A 22,483-nucleotide genomic window follows, 5' to 3' on the forward strand; every position below is an offset into this window, starting at 1 on the left:
CGTATAAAAACAGGCAGTTAGTCTATAAATGTAGGGTGACCTGCAATGCCCTCTACAGGTTTTGGCAATGATGTGACCTATTTAAAAGATGAATATATTTTCTGATGGAAGCAAGCATAGTGTCACACTAATCCATTTACAGTGGCCATATGTTCAAGATGCCCTTGCCGTCTTCTTTCCTTTTTCTCTTTGTCTTATCAACTTATATTTTTTTTCTACACGTGAATTTCTGGGTTGGGTACCTTGGCAGATGAAAGCTGCCAAGTTGGCACGTGCGACTAAATCATTCGTAATAAATGTATATGTGCTGCATTTCAATAAAACACAACATTGTTGAATGCTGAGGTATTGAAAAGTCTTTATTTTATTTAAACTGTTTGGGTTGAAATCTATGGCAGGATTGTTGTAATTAGATTGCTTGTATACTTCATGGAGATTTTCGTAAATGATCCTGTACATAAAAGTAGATTTTCTCGCTTTGTACGACGGCGCAAAAATCAGGAAGTGAACTTCATATAAGGCAAAACGAGCAAAACTGCGATGACTCATATCAATATCCAAACGATTTTCCTCAAATAGACCCCCCCGCTTTTCTTTCTTCCTCTCTGCTACCGGCAACATCACTGATGAGCTGACCAGACTGCACTTCTCGCTCTGCTGCGTTCCCAATCATTAAATACCAAGGGGAGCCGTAATGGCCTACTTCATAAATATGTTGAGTTCCACGGTACCAAAACTCCAAAGTTGATCTAGCATTACTGGTCGGGTAGCATTAGCGCACTTCGTAGAGAATCGGGGCTGCACGGCGACACCAAATGAAAATTGTCAGTTTTGTTCGTAGAATCAATAACTCCAGTTTTCCCCACCAGATTAACATATAATAGGATGCCGTGTGAGCGCATCAAGGCAATCTTTTCACAATCTCCCTCTGCTGCAGCACTACTTTGCGTGAATTACAGTAAAAATCTGGAGTCATGCACACAGATAGGCCCCAAGCTGTTAGCCTGTGTTTTTAGTTGCCAAGGCTTCAGCAAGAAAAAGGGAGAGAGGGGGAGAAGGAGCAGCAGAGAGGAAGAAGGGAGGCAAAAAGGAAGTCCTTTCAGGGGGTGGGGGGAGAAGCCTTGCAGTTTGCCACAAGGATCGCTCCTTAACTCATTAAAAATGGGAAATAATAAGTCACAAAAAGAAAGGAAGTATGATCAAGAAAGGAAAAAGTTTAGTGAAACTTTATATTCTTCATTTTTTTACAGTTTAATTTGGCACATGGCACAATCAGCATGTATGCATCTGGTATACATAAATAAATATTAAATATTTTATACATAAATATACATATAGAGCTCTTACAAAGACACCTTGAATGTTTTTGGGCGTGGCATGTTTCAAATGGCAACAACTTTACATGGGAGTTCTTTACGCCGGGCCGTTTCCGTCTGAACTGTCATTTTAGTCGTTTCGTAAACGGGGAAGAGGGGGGAGGCGATATCTCCATAGAAGCCCTATACATATATGTATGTATGCCCATATTTATATATATATTCAAAGAAATACAAGTGTGCACTGATGCAGGTTTAGTCAGTGCAAACAGGCCTCTGTCTGCCGCTGAAGAGGAACTCTTACAAAGTCGATGGAATCATGTCTGTTAGTTCAGTTGATTCTTTAGCAATTTTTTTTTCTCTCTTAGACATAAAATAATATATTTATTTTGTATTCATTAAGCAAAAAAATTAGACATATAGAACTTTTAAAACAACAAAAGTGCTATGTTGCGAAGACAGACACCCAGAGATGCAGCAGAAAACTCTACTGGTGTTGAACCAAAATCGGCAACGTGAGAAAGTACTCGTTTCCTACACTTCCCAAAATCCCCCCGCTCCCTCCCCACACCTACAGTAAGATGCAAAACAAACAGAACGGTAAAATAAAACTGGTGCACGAACACACACTCTGTCTCTCTCTCTCTCACATACACGCACGTATACAAACACACACACACCCCCTAAGAACTCTTGCATTTGCAAGTTACAACATCGTTTCTCTTTCTTTATCACAACCTGATGATCACTCTTACACGCTGCAAATACAAAATCCTTTTCACATGCATTTCAAACACACACCACACACAGCAGCATTTGCACGTGCACCACCTTGTGACCATAAAATTAGATAGCTCAACAGATAAAATTGGCTGTAAAAGATGCACTTTTTTTTTCTTCTTTAAAACAATCACAGTAACGTAGTATTCATCTCCGCCTTCTCATGTCTTGGCAAGAAACAGTCTCACACAAATCATTTCTAGTTTAAAAAAAAAAAAAAAGGATAACACTGTCTGTGTGGCTGTTGTGTTGGTATGCACCAGAGAAGTAAACAAAAAAATAACCACAACAACAATGGAAAAAAAAAGAAAAAAAAAAAAGAGTCGCCCAAAATGGGTTTTAAAATCTCTACATCTGCATATCCTCTAGATTCCCATCCCGGATTCAGAGTCTCTCATCTCTGAGTCTTATCTTGCTTTTGTAACACGACTCCGCGCTGAATTGTCTCAGGGAGGAGAAATAATGACAGAAAGAAAGAGCTCAGTAAGGCATTGAAACGTAAAAAGAAAACAAAGAAGCAATTAAAAATATTCGCAAATATTGATGCGGAGGCCGTCATTCTAGATGTCTCCCGCAGGAGGAAGGGATGGGGAAATAAAAAGCACTTCTCTTTGATTTTTTTTCGTTTGTTCTTCTGAATTCAAGAAAAAAAGTGTTGATATCTCCTCAGTCTGCTTAAAAAGGCTTTTAAAATGATTAATTTTAGAAAAAAAAAAGAACACTGCAGAAAGACCATCTCCTCCTCTTTCTGGAGAAGGAAAGCAGTTTGATTTTGGCAGCTCTGCACAACTTGACATCCACAGAGAGCTCTCGGCTGCTCTCGTCATAGTAAAAGTCTAGTTAAATCTCTGCACGTTTTAATCCCACTCCTGCCCTTCCCCGCCCCCACGCAGCCCTTCCCCTGCCTGTGATATTTATAAAACACAATCCTCTCCTCAGTTCGTTCATCCTCCTGCTCCTCCTCCGCCAACCCGCCACCACTTCCTTCTCTCCCGCCTGCGCCGGCCGCCCCCCGCCTGGCCTCCTCCTTAAAGCTATACGCGGGTGGTAGAGTGGGAGTGCGGCAGGCCGGTGGAGTTGAAGCCAGTTGTGAAGGTGTTGTACGGGTGGAGGTTGGGCATGCCCACCAGGGAGTTGGGAATCATGGTGATGGTGTTGGGCGTCATGAGCGGGATGTCGTCTGGGGAGCGGCGCAGCGTGAGCGTGTAGTCGGGCAACGAGGCCAGGCGCAGCGCCCCTTCGTTGCTGTTCCCCGCCTCGCACTCGTGGTGCGTCTGGTTCATCTGCAAGGACATGATCTCCTCCTCGGGCGCGTGGTGACCGATGTCGTTGGCGGTGGTCTGGCGCTGCGGGCTGGGCTGCCCGTGGCCGGAGTCCTGCCGCCGCTTGTCCTTGCGGTAATAGAGGGCCGCGAAAGCCAGGACGTTGAGGAACAGCAGCGAGGCTCCCACCGCGATGGTGACGCTGAGCTCCGTGGAGTAGTCCCTCGGGTTGTCAACCACAAGAGGTCCCGTCTCCTCGTCCTCGCTCCAAGAGTCCTTATCCTCGCTGTTGTAGGCGGGCGACATGGGGGGGCGCTTGGTATTGAAGGGCCAGTTCTTCCCGTTGGGCCTCTTGGTGGACACGCTTTTCGGTGTGGTCTCCGGCGGTGGCACTTTGGTGGTGGTAGAGGTGTAGTGGAACAGTTCATGGAGGTTGTAGAGATGGGGCACTAAGTGTTTCCAGAAGGCCACTTTGGTGGCCCGGTAGTGGTCACGCACGCGCGGCTTCAGGCCGATGTGCAGATAGAGCTGGTCCTGGGGATTGTACTTGGACCAGGCCACCTCTTCGAAGCGGTTAGCCTTGGTGTGGATGAACTTGGTGTCTTGGGGAACTGGTTTGTTGGGGTCCCTGGAGACAAGAAAGAGATGAAGCACACAGAAAAATGAGATTCTGACAGTGGATTTAATTCGTAATGATATTCAGGGCTAGAGGGACGAAATGCAAACAATCATTCTTAAAACGTATCACTGTGAGTCAGAGCCTATATTTTGACAAATCTGCCATAATTGTGGCAACAAGTGGAGAACCTTCTAAACCAAAAAGCGAAAACCCCGCTTTCTAACCAAATGCAGTTAAAATCTCGTCCAGGTGTTTTTGCTGCAGGAGGAACTGACACCAATATCATCTCCAAACCTTCTCCCCTCCTCTCTCCCTTTCCTTTCAGCTACCTCTTTGCAGACCTATTATGCCTGCATGTCTCATCTCCCATCTCTTTTTCCTCCCAGATGTTGATCTTATTTCAATTCTGAGGCAGCCCAGCCTTTAAAAGCAGGCCAGAGGCTTTTAAAAGTAAATGCATATGAATAAGTCAGCAGGCTTTAGGGCGCGCGTCAGGAGGCATTTTGTTGTGGATAATCCAATGCTGGTGGAGCCTCTCTGCTAATTGCTCACGGAAGGCATTGCAGTGTATACTGGCATCCAGTGCACTGATGTAAGGTAGACCATATTAATCAAGACACTAAAGGGAAGTGTGCAGTCATGCTTGTGTGCGTGTGTGTGTGTGTGTGTGTGGATAGTTCTAGAGGAGGATGCAGTACTTCATTTGATCCACAGGGTTCACTGTTCCGCCTCTCACTTTTCAACATGTTGCGTCAAACGGCAAACTACTTCAATTACAGTGAAGCTATTGATTTATCGACTGAATTAACATATAGCAAACTCCAACAATCACACAGCTCTTTGTTGGCGTACAATGTCAGGATTGGGACCTCGGCGCTGCTGTATATTGCTTTTGCTGTGGATTAAATTGCTTTCCGTGGAGGAGCGTGAATCATAGCTGAATGGCCTTGAAAAACACAATTCCTGGCTGCTTGAGGAATGAAAAGCAAGAATCTGCTCCCCTTTTTTTTTTTTTTTTTTAAATGTTATGAAATATTCCTTAGTGGGTTGGAGTGCAACGTTGATGGTAACCAAAGTTAAAATTTAGTTAGGGATTTTGGGATATGGTTACTTTGTTCCTCTTTTTTTTTTATGTGGATCAGGTTGGAAAAACCTCCAAACACAGCTAAGAGAATTAAAAGACAAGCCCGAAGAATTCACCCTCCGTCCTCTCCTCCTCCTGTTTGTTTCCCTGCTGTCAATTTTTATTTTTCAGGTCAGTGCTTCTGGGAGAGGGAGAGAGAGAGAAAGAGAGAGAGAGGCAAAGCAAATTGAGATGGCTGGAGCTGGATTCCTGGACCTGGGCTGGTGTCAGCAGAGCAGCCCGTAAATAACCTCTTTTATTAGGACCGTAATGATCCCCAATGAATATTGACAGCCAGACTATGATGACTTTGTAGCTGAATATCAGTAATTAAGTTTCAAAGGAGCGTGCGGTGGAGGTAAGGTCATATTGATCTCCCTAAGCGCAACATGCCAGGGAACAGGATGTCAATGGAGCAGCTTGAGATGAGGTTGTCTGCAGCCTGAGCGCCTCATGAATTCTTACATCAGCGTCGCTTCCCTCCCCCTCCTACTCGCACACAAATACGACAGCGGTAATGGAGGTCAGAGCTGCCGCCATTGATGGGATTTTATGTACTTTCCATAACGTGGCAAACCCGTTTTCGCCCAGAGAGTTAAATTAGCTGGTTTGTTAAATAAAATATGAAAATTTCTTGCAAAAGGTACTTGGAGAGATTTCGCAATACAATCATTGAATGCGGGCAGCGAGCGTCTAGTGGTGCAGTGGAGTTAAAAAAGCTCTCTGGTGGCTGGCTGACTGGTTCACTGCAAGTGAAGATGAATAATTTAGGCAACACAAAGAAATCAATGTGGCATCTTTAGTTAATTTGATTTGCCGCATTAGAGAACAACTGGCTGCCTTATCTAATTACACACACATATGCTTGGGTAATTGTTGCAATGTCAATAGTAAACAGGGTACATTCCTTTAAATGCTTTCTCCAATTGCTGCTCAATGTGGGGGGTTTGAGGTCCTGTCTGAATTTTGGGCTTTACGACTGACTGCTTTGAGACCGCTGCGGTTACCCGGCTCTGTCTGGATGTGGGCTTACAGCGATGTAGTCAGATTTGTTCGCATTTTACACAAACATTAGGTCTGAAGTTCCTTAATACAGAGAGAGAGAGAGAGAGAGAAGAGATGATTATATACAAAAACCCCTCAACAGAATTTTGTCACTTTATAGCAATAAATGTATGTTTTTATTTTTATTATTTTTGATAGACCAACACATAGCTGTGAATAAATGCAATTTGCAAGTAAACGATACATGATTTAGAATTTTTAACAAATAAAAATCAAAGTGTGGATTGCATTTACAGTGAACTCTCTTTATTCTGACACCTCACATCCAGTGCAACCACATCGCAGTTGGTTAGAAAGAAAGGGAGAACTGCAAACCTCCCAAAACACGGCCGTTTATCTGAACTAGTAGGCCAGGCAAGCTGATCAGAGAAGCAGCCAAATGACTTATGGTGACACTGGAGGAGCTGCAAACATCCACAGCTTATGTGGGAGAATCTTTTGTTAGGACAACTACGAGTCAATCAGTTTACAGTTTGCAAAATGGAAAAGAGAAGCTGAGGCAAAAGTCACGTCTTAAAACAAAGTCATAAGAAATCTAGTTTGCAGTTTGCCACAGACCATGCAGGGGACACAACGAACACGTGGAAGAAGATGTTATGGCCAACTTGGAGCAAATCCTGTTTCTGCCTACATGCAAAACTCTGTGTATGGTGGAAACTAACACAGCAAATCATTGTAAAACACGTCATCCCCACTGAGAATCATGGGCAGGAGAAAGTCATGAAATATGGTGAGAGGTTTTGGGAAGATGGATGGAGCTAAATATAGAGCAACACTGGTAGAAAGACTGCCAGAGTCTTTACACTGGAGTGGATATTCACCTTCCACCAGGAAAACCTAAACATACTTCCAATGGAATAGTTTTGGGTTAAAGCATATTTATGTGTTAAAATGGCCCGGTTAGTTTACAGTTAGTTATCAGTAAGCAATATGTAACTTAGACATATTTAAAAAAAAAAAAAAAAAAAACCTGCAATTGTATTTGCAGTAAAAGGTGCAAAGAAGTGACTCAGGAGTCAATTCTTTGCACAGACAAACAGAACATTTTCCAGATTTAGATTTGTAAAAATGTTAAAGCGTGTTGGTTTATCACCTTAAATCTCTATGAAATCCTTAGTTGTAAAGTCACAAAACGTGAAAAGGTTCCATGGCATGAAAACGTCTGCAGCTTCTCATAGACTCTGTTCCACCATAACGAGGTAACCGACAGCCTAATATTGTGCAAGTCTTCAATTTATCTCTGAGCTGACTTGGGTATCGCCTGCTGTGGGATGCATTGTGACATCTTGACACAAGGCAGATGTTAGCAGATGCTTTCACTGATGAGGTTTACGTCACAGATTCTTCTTCTAGTCCCATGAGTTTTTTTTTTTTAGAGATTTTTTTATTTTATTTTTTAAATTCACAGCCAAATTAATTTAATGTGATTAGGGAAATAGTGTGTACAAAAGTGCCAACTAAGTTTTTAATTAGCATGTAAGGACGCAACACTTTATATCATACCTGTTATATAATGCAGAGCACTAGCCTTTTTTGTGGTCACTTTTTCAGTAATGTGGTTTCATCTAAAACAGATGCAATAAATGATGACAAAAAATCTATAGAGGCAGGTGCAATTAATAATAAATACGAAAAAAAATTAAATCAAATACTAACCGTTTTGTCAAAAGGCTAAATTTCTAGATTTAATAAGAGAAGAGAATTACAAATCCGGGCTCTTATTTTGAACCACAGGCATAAAAAGTGATTTGAAAATATCTCAAAATGGTAAAAACGTCCTGAATCACACCGGGTTTGGTTCATTCATCTCATCAGCACGAATCGCTTCACCAGGACCATGCGGTCGTCACATCTCTTAGCTTCCAAACCCAACAGTAAACATGAGATAAAACTCTTAAAAAAAAAACAAACAAACAAACAAAAAAAACAAAAACGTCAGTGCACATGGTGTTAAGCTCCGGAGAAAACAATTGCTTTGACTGCGACATGAAGCGATGTCTGCGGTCCTGTTGGGCTTTGAGAGCTTCCTGGCATTAGCTGACAGCATGCTTCTGGTTAGACCTCCCGCCTAATCTGGATGCTCAGCTGGACTCTCTGGCAGAGGACAGGGATTATTACACCCATAAAAGCAAGCGATTTAATAGCCTCTTAGACTTCCTGTCATGTGTTCATATGGCGATGGGTGCTGCTAAACCTCAAACCCCGCTTTCCCTTCAAACATTGCTGACCTGCTGACCCCTGTCCGACCTTGGCCTGCCATGTCTGTGTAAGTCCCACCATGTGTTTGCATCTGTGATTGACGGGGCCGTTTTTCAATGCGTGCGCCTGCCGGTGTGTGTTTGCGCCGTTGTCTCGCCACGCAATGATATATTGACCTCTTCAAAAGTCCAGAACTTGAACTCAGGACGTCGGGTTTCAGTTTTACACACCAGCTGCTGATGAATTGCAGCTCTCCAAGCTGATATGAGAAAAAAAAAAAAAAAACGTTTTGTAGTGTAAGGATTAAACCGCTTTTCTATAAGATGCCACACCTCATGGATGACAGACACGACTCTTGGCTTTACCTACAGAGGACGTGGCGGATGGGACTTGAGCTCATTACCTATTCTAAGCCCTATCTGCAAGCACTGATGTAAAAGGTAGATAAGGGGGAAGAATGAATATCATTTTCTTTCTTTTTTCATTTCCCATGTACCTCCTTCCCCTTTTCATCCTGATGTAATTTGAAGCGCTTCAATGATCATAGACCTAGCCATCACCAAATCTGAAAAGACACGTTTAGGTGCCCTGAGGCTGAAGACGAGAATCTATTTTCACTGCACTCAAGGTCTGTGAATCCGGAGCGGCGTATAGCTTCTTTATATAAAACAAGACACACACATTAACTCGGCGGCACTGATTTTGATAAGATGCAAAACATGGAAACATTTTGTGTTGCTGTTGTTGTTATTGGGGCATGCCATTAGCAATGCATAAGGAGAGCAGTGACTGACCTGCGAAGCAGGTCAGTCACTGCCTCCATGCATTGCATGGCAGGCACCTATTGTTCTTCACCTAATAGAATGTCTCTTTATTTATATATATCTTTATTTTTCTTCCATTACCGTTAATGCGGCTCGTACCGCTGCGTGCCCACCCACAAAAGTGGTATCAAATCGTGCGGCTCGATGCCGAGAAGGGAGCTATTATTTTTATTGGGGATCGGAGTTACGATGGCGACGTAAAAAGCGAAAAACGAGCGAAATTTCCAACTGCCGAAACGCAGAGTGTAACTGACACCAACTGCCGCTTTTTTAGAGTGAGAAACAGGGTGGAATTTTGACCCCAAAATAATTTTGAAATCGCTCTCATGGGTGCAAAAATTGCTCTATTGGTATGAAAGTCGGTCATGACATTGATACGAATGCCTGCTCCGGTAAAATGTTTTCAAAATTTCCCTAGGGCTTACGGTTTTCGGTCTAGGTGCTTCAGAGCAAAGTTTTGGGACAGGATAACTGACGCTCCTCCCCAGTGTTTTACATACATTTCTGAAAAATCTCTGAGCTCAGCGCACAACATTTTCCTCTCAACACTGCAATTACTGTGAATGAGCTACAGATATGAATCGCGGTACTAAATGAGACGACAAATAGCCCTCTCATTTGCTTCAAACGGTTTTTGGATCGGCCTTACGGATCCTGAACGGGAAGCAGTTGTTCGGACTGCTTTTTTCATTAAAACTGACTGGGTGTCTCATAAAGATAGATAAGTCTGACACACACAGGGCACTTTCATCACTATAGCAACAGAATGCAGAGAGGGAGAACTGCTGGGGTTTGGACTACAAAGACTCTGTAGTCCTAAGAATGGCGGAACACTTTAATACAGAGGGCAGAGCAGAAGGTCAGAACTACAACATGGTGGAACACTCAATTATTACAGAGGAGGCCTCAGCTGGCAGTTAGAACTACTTCCTGTTTTGGGCATTATACAGCTAGATTAACCAAACCACTGTTACACATTGGATTAGTGTGGTTATGAAAATTAAGTTTACTGAAAGTTTCAAAATAAAACTCTGAAAATTGCACTCACAAAAGTGAGTGCAATAAAATAATATAAATCTTATTTTATGTTTTTTTTCTCAGGATAGTGAACTGCATCAGACGACAAACAGCCCTCTCATATGCTTCAAACAGTTTTTGTTCTAACTGTACAGCCTTGCGAAGCAAGGCTGTACGTTTATATCAAACTTTCTTAAAATAAGCATTTTAGCAATGTTTTCCTCTCAGGTTAGTGGACAGCCTTGCGCTGTACATTGACATCAAACTTTGTTAAAATAAGCATTTTAGCAATTCTTTCACTCTTGTTAATGTACAGCCTTGCGAAGCAAGGCTGTACATTTATATCAAACTTTCTTAAAATAAGCATTTTAGCAATTCTTTCACTCAGGTTAATTGACAGCCTGTACATTTATATCAAACTTTCTTAAAATAAGCATTTTAGCAATTCTTTCACTCAGGTTAATTGACAGCCTTGCGAAGCAAGGCTGTACATTTATATCAAACTTTCTTAAAATAAGCATTTTAGCAATGTTTTCCTCTCAGGTTAGTGGACAGCCTTGCGAAGCAAGGCTGTACATTGACATCAAACTTTGTTAAAATAAGCATTTTAGCAATTCTTTCACTCTTGTTAATTGACAGCCTTGCGAACCAAGGCTGTACATTTATATCAAACTTTCTTAAAATAAGCATTTTAGCAATGTTTTCCTCTCAGGTTAGTGGACAGCCTTGCGAAGCAAGGCTGTACATTGACATCAAACTTTGTTAAAATAAGCATTTTAGCAATTCTTTCACTCAGGTTAATTGACAGCCTTGCGAAGCAAGGCTGTACGTTTATATGAAACTTTCTTAAAATAAGCATTTTAGCAATTCTTTCACTCAGGTTAATTGACAGCCTTGCGAAGCAAGGCTGTACGTTTATATGAAACTTTCTTAAAATAAGCATTTTAGCAATTCTTTCACTCAGGTTAATTGACAGCCTGTACATTTATATCAAACTTTCTTAAAATAAGCATTTTAGCAATTCTTTCACTCAGGTTAATTGACAGCCTTGCGAAGCAAGGCTGTACATTTATATCAAACTTTCTTAAAATAAGCATTTTAGCAATGTTTTCCTCTCAGGTTAGTGGACAGCCTTGCGAAGCAAGGCTGTACATTGACATCAAACTTTGTTAAAATAAGCATTTTAGCAATTCTTTCACTCTTGTTAATTGACAGCCTTGCGAAGCAAGGCTGTACATTTATATCAAACTTTCTTAAAATAAGCATTTTAGCAATGTTTTCCTCTCAGGTTAGTGGACAGCCTTGCGAAGCAAGGCTGTACGTTTACATCAAACTTTCTTAAAATAAGCATTTTAGCAATTTTTTCCTCTCAGGTTAGCGGTTTGTTTTTCTTGGATATTTAACATTTGTTGTTTTGCGAAGCTGACCGGTGTTCTGTCAGAGAACGCCATGCGTTGTCAGATCGTCATATGCGTATGACAAACTGATGGCTATATCTGTCGGATCATCATACTTTGTGAGATCGTCATACACAGAGGACAAATTGACGGTCATTTCTGTCAGACAATTGTATGCAATGATCACAATATTTTATATCTAATCATCTTTATTAAACCATCGTGTTAAATCGTCATACAGCTGCTTATGTAATGACACTTTATTAGCAACTGTATGACTTCTTATTATCAGTTTTCCTGTCTGACTGACATACACTTTGTTTTTAGCGAGTATGACTTTTCATTGGGTCTTGTTTTCTCTTCTTGCGTATGACGAGCTGACGGCTCCTCTCAATATCGCGGAGCTCTTGCAGAATGCGCATGCGTGCTTACTACATGTATGCTATTCTGACATTTATGGCTATCTGACAGAACACCCGGTCAGCAGACCAGTAAGTCATACTCGTTGGAAAATGTCAATCTCTGATTGGCTGACATGTAACATCTTGTATCTAGGCATGTGACGTAAGGTGGTAAAACTGCCAGCCAGCTGTGTTGACAGGCTCCTTATGTTTAAAAAAAACTATTTTGTTGCATTTTTTAAAATTGTTGTTTTGCTAAGCTGACTGGTCAGCTGAAGGACACGTCATAAACGCTGGAAAATGTCAATCTCTGATTGGCTGACACGAATTCCCAAGCCGCTGAAGCTTCTGGAACTTTCTGGAACTCTCTGCTTCCGAGTCTGTGTCGGTCAAGGTAAGATGTGTTTATGCTTTCTCCATAAAATATAGTATTTTAATTTTTAATTTGATTAGAATATTATTGTAACTGCTTACAGTTGTTAGATTTAATGTGTTCTTTGAGAAAGGTGGTGAATTTTAAAAGTTTAACTATTGTGGAACATTTCGTTGAGGCTCTGATAGCGTACGTGCTAGCTTGATGGGACAGGATTTTTCTGGATTAATACGGGAAGGTAAATGTTTTTACACCCACAAGACGCTAAAGAATAAAATGATGTGGTGTTTTTAATTATCATGTAATTTTGTTCGTATCTTTATATGTGATATATAGTCATATACCGGCATTGTGTGAGATATTTTTCCACTTGGGAGGGTGCGGTTTTTATTTTTGCTTGTGTTAGAAGCACAGCAGTGGGCAGATCCATATGACTTCATACTAATGCGAGTTCACACGGATACGATTTGAGCGTGTAGGGTGTCTGGTTTACATTGAAAGTTTATGTAGATGCGCGTCATGAAGTATGATGACGTGTTTCGCGTCATGACGTGTTTCACCAAGCTAACCATATTCAGTCGAAGCCTTTCGGGTGTTTTTGACGCGCATCACCTTAGGTGTGTAGGCTGAGCGCACTCATGTGGTATGTAGATGATAGCTTTATTAAACTAAATTTATTCTAGTACTGGATTTAGAAGTAGCACGTCAGAACAATTTGAACTTCATCATTGTATTGAAGAAAAAATGTGTCTTTTTAGTTATTTGTATAAGCTTTTTTAAATTGAAATGTATTTTTCTTCTCATTACAGCTTTTCTCTTGTGCGAGACTGTGCGATTTGGAGGTTTTCCACTGCTACTTGCTGCAAAGCTCATCTTTACATCACTACATCCTTTTATTTATCCATCAATACATATTCAGACAAGTTTAATCACATTTTAACATTCACACTTTCACTAACACACATAGACCTAGTGGTACAAACACTGTTTAATTTTATATACATTACTTTATTTGATTTTTATTTGTAAATAACCACCTGTCCCCCCCAGTTGTCTTCTTTTTTACTGTGGTGTTACAGGATGCCACGCAGAGGACGACGCTCGGAGGCGGCGAAGGTGCGATGGAGGAAGCTGGAGAGTGTGCCGGACGTCGCCAAGGTATATAAATTATACATTGCAGTAATTATTTTTTCTTACAGTAGTTCTTCATGTAGTTTTGACTTTAAGCATTATTATAATTGTTTCTGTGTTTACAGCTGGGGACACCACCGCTCACGTCCCGGGCTTGGAGCCCCACTCAGTCTCCGCCGAAGAAGGTATAGCTGTCATTTTACATTTTACGAACTTATTGTTGGATGATAAGTCATTTGCTTTACTCATTCCATTTATGTCTTTAGACGCCGCGACTGCTGGAGGGTGGCCCGCCCGACCAGGTAAGTTCATGACAAGTTCAGGATAATTTGTTTACAATAACCTAATCCAGTTATGTTTGTGGTTGATCTAATCATTAAAAAAAATATGTTTTGTAGATGTCGCCTGCCGTGGTGCGCCAGGAGGAGCCCCGTGCGCCATCGACCTCTCCTGGGTCACGTATGTGGATAAAATTTGTGTTTTGTTGTTAAATTTTCAGAGGCATGAAAGCATAGTCTTGAAAATTTCACATCTCTAAACAGGCCGTGGGACGGGGCGTCGCCATCGGGTGGAGACGTGGCCAGCTTCCCGGGTGACCAGACGTAGCTGCAAGTTGGTTCTGCCTACTGCCGAGGCTCTGGAGAAGAAGGTAAATTTTTTTGTCAATCTCATACGCAAATTTTGGTTTGGATGATGAAATCAAATATAAACTTTAATGTTTGCTGTTATTTTTCAGTTTGCTCTTTTGGTTGGTGATTCTCATCTGCGTGCTATTGTGGATGGGTATTCTACCATGCCAAAGGGTGACTTCTCCTTAGGGTTGCTTGCATCCCCTGGAGCCTCTGCGGAAGAGTTGCGGCTTGAAGTCCAGAATACACTTCTGCCTCGGCCCCCCGAGGTGATCTGTCTTCTGGCTCCAAGCAACAACTTGACCGCCAGCAGGACCTTCGTGGAGGCCGGACGGGACTTCGACCGTTTGTTGGCTACCGTCTGCACACTCTCTGCTAATGTAAGTATAATATCCACTGCATTTATTCACGATCAAATATATCTGAAAAAAAAAAAAAATGCTGTATGTTAATTTGGTTCATTTATTTGGATTGAAATTTACAGGTGGTTGTTGTGGACTTTCCACCACGCCTTGTCGTGGAGGAAAGTGTGCAACAGCTGCTGCGGCAGGAGTATCGCCGTGTGGCTGCTCAGAGAAGTAAGTGACGTGCACAATTTGCGTTTATACTAAAACTTCAGCAAACTAACATTGTATGGGACTATTGTAATCCATTTTTTTTTAAAGTTTTTATATATTTTTGGAGAGGTCAGGTGGATATGACCTTTTGTGCTGCATTATCAATACTGAAATTAGAATAGTAAAACATTTGGTGTAATTGGATAAACTTTCTAGATATGTTTTCAGTTCACTCCAGTTAAGGTTGATTTTGATACACAGATGTGTGAAAAACTGACTTATTTTTTCTGTTGTATATACTTTGTCACAAATTACTACTTTGTTAGTGTGACTGACATTAAGAATAACATTATGTTATTTTTCTGTCTAGATGTTCGGTACCTGCCTGTTACTGAACATTTCCCGTTGAGCAGCCTGCACTTGTGGAGCAGGGATGGCGTAAGTTAAATTGATTTTTGTAATTTTAAAAATATTATTTAGGTGTACTGTATTTTATAAAATGTGTTTAACTGTTATAGGTTCACCTGAGCGACCATCCTGGGATGGAGGTCCTTGCTCAGTTGCTTCAGGCGGCGGTCTGCTCGCAACTTGAGTTAAGCGCACCGAAATCTCCAGCTCCCGTGACGTTGGCTCCTCCCCCTCCTGGGACGGCTTCCCCCCCCCCGGTGAGACGTCCCCTGCCCCGGCTGGTTGTGGTTGGCGAGGTGGCTGCTCCGCGTCGTTCGGACCCCTTCGACTGGACTGTGGTTCGTGGTGGCCGGAAGGTACTTGATACATTCTTAGTTGATTTAAGCAAAATTTTTCATGTTTAACTCTTTAAAAGTCCATGAGTGTGTATATTTGTCTTTTTAACATGTCTGTTTTGTGTCCACCTCCCCGAGACTTCATTTCAACTTTTTTAAAAGTACAGATTATAAACTACATCCCATTTTTTTATTGTGTTGAAGCCAAGTAAAACTGGAGTTTTCTTAACTAATTAAGTTATCTTTTTCAGAAGATTACGTAAATGTTAAAAACTGTCTGTTTTGAGAATGTGAAAGTGAATTAGCTTACAAATGTAAAATATGAAATGCAACATGATATTTGTTATTTGAAATCTCACATCTTCAAACAATAATTGTGGGCTGTATTTTGTTGCCAAGAAATGGGGAAAAGTTGTGGAAGTAACTCTGAGAAGAGCAACTATGATAAGCGGGACCAGAGTAGCGGCAAAAGCAGTGAGATAGTGATATTGATTGGTGTGACAGAAATCTGTCACACACACTTCATAATTAATATGTTGTTTTTAGAATAGAATATGCTTTATTGATGCCCAAGGGAAAATTGCTTACTTGCTGAACAGGTAGTTCGTTCAAGGTGCAAATGTTAGTTAATACAAATGAAATGATAAGCAATATGAAATTTATGGAAACTGTGAAACTGTAAGCAGTGACTACATATAAAATAAACAAAATAACAAGAATGCATTTATATATTAAGAGTCCAGAAAAAACTTGGAGTAAATGCACTGACAATCTATTCATTGTAAGTAAAGAATTATGTAGCTAATAAATGTGCAGCAGGCAGGTTTGCTCTTTTTTAACTGGAAGACAAAGAAGGAAACTTCCTGCAAGAATCTGAGGCACAGTGAAGATTGAGATGACGATGATGGCGTTTTTATTAGAAATTTTGAGAATCGGAGGCATAAAGGGTAAGATGAGGTTATGGTAGGGTCAGAGCCAGCTACTCAGAAATCCAAGCAGAGGAATGGCGGCACTGCGCAGCTGTAAGGAGTCGATCACCATGGTAGAGACAGTCCTCCTGCAGCTGGTAAGCAACTTCAAGCCATGGTGAACTCCAGGAGTTAAGGTAGAAAACCTTTGTGAGTTAGTGAGTGAAAAAATAAAAATTTTTCCAACCTGAATTTGATGTAACTCATGTATTTGCAATCATCCATTAAAAAAAAGTTCAATTTTATACAGTTAAGATTGTGCTTGAGAAAATGTCACATAAAGGATAAATATGATTTCTGTTGAGGAAATTCAAAAGTAAAATCAAAGTTTCTTAAAAGTAACTATAAATATATACCCTGGACCCAGAGGGTTTGCTGCCACTGAAAATGATTTTTCAATGTTTACAGACATCGCATGAGGTCCAGGGTGGTGATGGCTGTCCACACGCCACTGGGAGGATGGTTGACCATCAGGTACGCTTTTCTTCACCTCAAAGCAAAACTTGTTGTGTCCTCAATGTACAAATGAATCTATTTTAAGCTATTTCTTTTATTTTATAGGGAGACCTGTTGGACTCTTCCATCCCCCCGAATCCTGTGTGGTTCAGCCCAGCGTTGCTGGAGGAGATGGACCGGATCGTTCCTGCGTCTGGCCATGACGCTCCGCTACCTGCATGTTCTCCGAAGGGGAAGAAGGTATTTTGTTATATTTTTTTTTAAATAACTATTTGATTTTGATGTGCCACAATTGGTTTTAAAGATTATATGTATATATATTTATTTTTTATTAGAAGGTGAGTCCGAGGCGTCGTCCAGTTTCTGATCCCTCCAAGCTGAGTCCGGTGGAGCAGCAGGTATGACACTGTTTCAGAAAATATATGACAGACTTTAAGATAATGAAATGTATGAGTCCACTTTGCACCAAGTTGAGGGCTTCTGTTGATTTACAGATGGAGGGAGCGCCGAGAGAGACCACCAGGCCAGCTCGTCGCCAGGCACGGAGACCGGTCCCCCCGATGGACGTCGAGGCCCCCGCCGAGTCCTCTTCCGTGCCACTGGAGGACCAGGTCCGGGATGGGAGCTGCCAGGTAACTCCTTCCTATCATCTCAGTCACAAGAAATGAGTGGAAGAGTGCAACCTGTTTTGTACAATGTTGGCATGTATGGTTCTGTGTATAATGAAGGTGCCAAAGATCCTGTCACTCACATGAACACAAAAGCTACAAATGGCTGTGCAGAGTGAGTTTATATATTTAAAGAATGTGTATTCTCCAGTTTTTGACTTTGTGATTGTACTGCTTTATTATTTCTGTGTTCTTATTTTTATTAAATTGAATATGATTAAAAAAAAAAATTGAACTTAGTTTCCATTATGTTTATCAAAATTTTCTTTTGCTTAATATATTTATCATCAGAATAATTGATTACTCAATTAACAAATAATTGTCTACAACAGGCCTAATTGGTAGTAGGTAGTAATCAGGGGAATATTTATACAAATGCTAAAATTATAATTTTCTATTTTAAATGTTACAGGCTTCTGCGCTGGAACCCGGGATCAGCGGTCCACCTGTCCTGTTGGTGAGTGCTACACATTCCCAGGCCGACAGGAGGTATGGTCCATTTTCCCGTAATCACCAGTGTACATGCATGGCACTCACATTTTTAGCTTACCACAACGAGGGGTTGCAGTTTGACACAGTGTTGCTTGACAGAGTGATTGAAAAAGGAGACCAACTTTATGTCGGTGTTAAACAGCAACTGATTAGTGATGGAACATTTCATGACAATCACTTGACGTTTGAAGAGATGCCTGACCATGTCCTGACAGACAGGAACATCTATGCAGTACACACCACTGGTTTGAGGGTAGGCCATGTTTTTGCTCAGAGCGGGAGCCCACAAGGATCTCGACAATTGGGTTTGCCTCTTGCCCTGCAACTGGAATGTCTGTCGGAAAATGTCACCCATGCTTTTCTCTTGGTGACTCCAGAGTGCATTGCAGTTTTCAGGGACAGAAGCGGTCGGTTTGGAGTTTTTGATTCCCACTCAAGAAATTCAGCAGGCCTGCCGCACCCCAGTGGAACTGCAGTTATGATGACTTTCTGCAATCTGTCTGACATGGTCAACCATCTACTGAAGCTCTTTCAAAACCGCGGCCCCAATGCCACCTATGAGTTTGTGCCAGTAGGTTTTGTCAGAGACAATGACAACAGTCCTCAGAACCTGACTTTTCAGAACATTTCACCTGTAGCCACACAAGTAAGTCCAACTGCTTTGAATCCAGAGAGCACCTCTGATGAAGAGGAAATGCCTCCGTGGCTTAGGGAAATTGCAAACATATTAGAGGAGACAGCTCCAACCATTCCAAATGTGTCAAAAGCACCAAAAGCCAAGAGAAGAAAGATTAGGAACAGGGTTAAAGCACAGCAGGGACAGCATGTAGAAACAAAAATAAAACAAAGTTTATATGGAAAAGACAGATATGTAAAATCTCCAACATTTAGGACCAAAAAACTGCAGGCCTTCAAAAAAACTTACATTCTTAAACAGGCAGAGAGAAAGGATCGGCTCAACAAAAGATACAAATTAGATGCAACATTCTGCATGACCCGAAAAAATTATGTACATTTAAGATACAACTACATCCCTAGCTACAGAGCCAAGCATAAACAATACATGCGTGAGTACATTTGGCAACGATTCAAAAATGATCCTGTCTTCAGAAGCCGGAAAAAAACAGCTATGAGTGAGCGTATAAAGCAACGATTCAGAAATGATCCTGATTTCAGAAGCCGACAAAAAAAAATTATGAGTGAGCGTATAAGGCAACGATTCAGAAATGATCCCGATTTCAGAAGCCGACAAAAAAAAATTATGAGTGAGCGTATAAGGCAGCGATTCAGAAATGATCCTGATTTCAGAAGCCGACACAAAAAAATTATGATTGACTATATGAAGGTAAAGTATCATAGTGAGCCTGGTTATCGGGTCAAACATAATAAAAAATGTGTTGCTGACAGAAGGGTTAGACTATCAAGAAAACAACTTTCCAAAAATTTCACACTGCAGCATGCTTTGCGAATCAGAAGAAAGTACAAAAGAAATGTAGGCTTCCACCACAAAACTCCACTGCCTCTGATGACAGAAGAAATGAAAGCCGCCATACAAAGATTTCGTCAAAATATTCAAAATGCGCCCACGTATGTTTGCACCGTGTGTCACAGAGCTCTTTTCCCCAATCAAGTGAAGCATTGTAAAAGGGATAAATATTCCAAGAATATGCGTGTAGTAGCTGAATGTCTGACAGGTACATATGTTCACGTGTGTGGATCTGCTTGCTCAACCCCATGTTCTGTACCCAAAGAGCGGATGGGGGAATGGATCTGCTACACATGTGACAGCCATCTCAGCAGGGGAAAGATGCCATCGATTGCTGCTGCCAATAACCTTCATTTAGCTCCTGTTCCCACTGAACTTGCGGAGTTGAATGTACTTGAAAGGCAATTAATTGCAAAAATTCTACCTTTTGCAAAAATTGTTTCTTTGCCCAAGGGACAGCAAAGGGCAATACATGGAGCAGTTGTCTGTGTTCCATCTGACATGGAAACCGTTGTAAACAGTCTTCCGAGGCCCCGTGAGGAAGCCCAGCTTTTACAGGTGAAGCTGAAGAGGAAAACAAAGTACAAAGGTTACCAATACTTTTACACAGTCAACATGAAAAATGTTTTAGCTGGACTGAGAAAGCTTAAAGAGAGTCATCCGGATTACAAAGACGTAAGTATAGATGAAGGTGCCACATTTGAGGATTTCCAAGAGGACCAGCCAGATGAGGACTTGGATACGAAAGCAGAGGAGACTGAAATGGATGCAGCAGCAGACCAGCAACCTGATCACATAGGGGCAGAGCATCAGGCACTTCGACCTGGTCTGATCTTGGACACTTGCATGCAGCCTCCTGACATAGCACAGGAAGTACTGTCTTATGGAGAGGGAATTTTTAGCATTGCGCCAGCCCAGGGGAACAAGCCCATCTCCTTTTTCAGTGTTCCAAGGCTTGAAGCTAAAGCGTATCCTGTACATTTCCCCACAGGAATAAACACGTTAGATGAATCCCGCCGTGTTGCGCTTTCTCCAAGTATGTATTTCAATGTACGTCTGTTCTCAATAGATAGTCGTTTTGCAAAAGACCAGAGTTACCTTTTCTTTGCTCAGTTTGTCACAGAGACTCATATTGCCAATGATAGTATGTCTATTCAGACAAGGAAAGGGAAACCAAGCACCAAAGGCGGAAAAAATATTTCCAGCAAAATGCTACAGGACAAAGAGGAGTTGGAAAAACTGATCCAGAGTAAAGAGGCCACTCGTTTCATGCAACCTTTAAGAGGAACTCCTGCTTATTGGGAGAAAGGATTACGCGATTTGCACGCCATGGTGAGGCAACTTGGAAAGCCCACTTTCTTTTGCACCTTCTCTGCTGCTGAAATGAGATGGCCAGAAGTCATTGAAGCAATCAAAGGTCAACATGGAGAGCAGGTAAGTTTTTCTGATCTTGACTGGAATGCAAAGTGTGACATTCTTAGGAGCAACCCTGTCACTGTCATGCGAATGTTTGAAAAGAGAGTGGACGCACTGTTTAGAGACCTCATTCTTTCCCCTGCACATCCCATTGGAGAAGTTGAGGATTACTTTTATCGCGTGGAATTTCAGGCAAGGGGTTCACCCCATATACATGCTGTGATATGGATTAAGGACACACCTGAAATGGAAGACCCCTCATGTTGCGATGAAGTGATAAAGTTCATAGATCGTTACATATCCTGTCAGTTGCCTGATGAGACCAGAGATCCCGAGCTCCACAAAATTGTAACAGAGGTTCAAATGCACAGCAAAAAGCACTCAAAATCATGCAAAAAAGGTAATGTTGAATGCCGATTTGGATTCCCCAAATTACCAATGGAACGCACCAGAATCACGGTCCCTGTATTTGATTTTGATCTGGAAAATGATGACGAAAAAGCAAAGCTAGAAAAGCAAAAAGGTAGGAGAAAGTCCAAAAAATCCAAATCAAGATTTGTCTCAAACCTACAAAGAGAGGCTAAAAAGAAACTGAAACCAATTAGGGATTTACTGAAGGATGAGAAATCGTCTTTCAGGGATTTGGAAGAGTTACTCCAGGCTTGTAACATGTCCAAAGCTGAGTACAATGGCCATGTTGACGCTCTCACTTCTGGAATGGTGGTAATGATGAAACGTGATCCTAAAGACAGCTGGGTGAATGCGTACAACCCTGATCTCCTGCGGGCATGGAACGCCAACATGGACATTCAGTATGTGCTTGATGAGTATAGCTGCATTGAGTACATGATGTCTTACATAGCCAAGCCAGAGCACGAAATGGCGCAGTTCCTCAAATCTGTTGTCGATGATTTAAAAACGACCAATGTCAACCAACGCGATGAGATGAAAAAGATTATGCAGGCTTATTCAAAACATAGAGAGGTTAGTGCTCAAGAATCGGTTGCGCGCACTTGTAGCCTACCTCTCAAAAAGTCCTCGCGCAGTGTCCTTTTTCTTCAAACAGATGAAGACGGTATGAAAATGAGCCTTCCAATGAGCAAACTCGTGAACATGTCCCCAGATGAAGAGGATGTTTGGATGACAGGATTGCCAGAAAAATATCTCAACCGACCGCAAACGTTGGAATTTGAACACATGTGCCTGGCAGAATTTGCGTCAGAATACAGGGTTCTATATGGTAGACAAATTGAAGGGCCAAACGCAATTCCCCTCCTTAATGATGCAGGATACATCCAGAAAAGAACTATGGGAAAACCTGCAGTCATTAGATTTACTCGTTTCTCTGAGAAAAAAACCCCTGAAAAATTTTACAGACGACTTCTGAAATTGTATTTTCCACACAGAAGAGATGAGGACCTTAGAAACGAAGAACACACAACCTACGAAGCCTTTTACAAAAATGGTTCCCGAGGTAGGTATCAGGTTAAACGGTATGTGGATTTCAACCGCAAAAGGTATGAAGGGCAAGGTAAGAAAATAGACAAGATTATGGAAGAAC

The 22,483-nt window shown here is 41.5% G+C and overlaps 1 protein-coding gene and 1 pseudogene across 1 annotated transcript; one reads left to right on the top strand and one right to left on the bottom strand.

Annotated features, from left to right (window-relative positions):
* Window positions 1-1,194: 1,194 nt before the first annotated feature.
* Window positions 1,195-5,921, bottom strand: LOC148157113 (neuroligin-3 pseudogene; annotated as a pseudogene).
* A 7,535-nt stretch (window positions 5,922-13,456) lies between these two features.
* Window positions 13,457-20,465, top strand: LOC148157114 (uncharacterized). The gene is made up of 15 exons (XM_088009763.1): window positions 13,457-13,534; window positions 13,633-13,692; window positions 13,774-13,809; window positions 13,906-13,966; window positions 14,050-14,156; window positions 14,244-14,516; window positions 14,621-14,714; window positions 15,064-15,131; window positions 15,212-15,457; window positions 16,813-16,878; window positions 16,966-17,100; window positions 17,355-17,492; window positions 17,941-19,907; window positions 20,028-20,379; window positions 20,451-20,465. Exons 1-15 carry the CDS (start codon window positions 13,457-13,459, stop codon window positions 20,463-20,465), a joined length of 3,696 nt encoding a protein of 1,231 aa, XP_087865889.1.
* Window positions 20,466-22,483: the final 2,018 nt, after the last annotated feature.

Source organism: Poecilia mexicana, unplaced genomic scaffold (assembly GCF_051168715.1).
Source record: "Poecilia mexicana isolate PSO_F unplaced genomic scaffold, ASM5116871v1 scaffold_10, whole genome shotgun sequence".
Taxonomy (NCBI): Eukaryota; Metazoa; Chordata; class Actinopteri; order Cyprinodontiformes; family Poeciliidae; genus Poecilia; species Poecilia mexicana.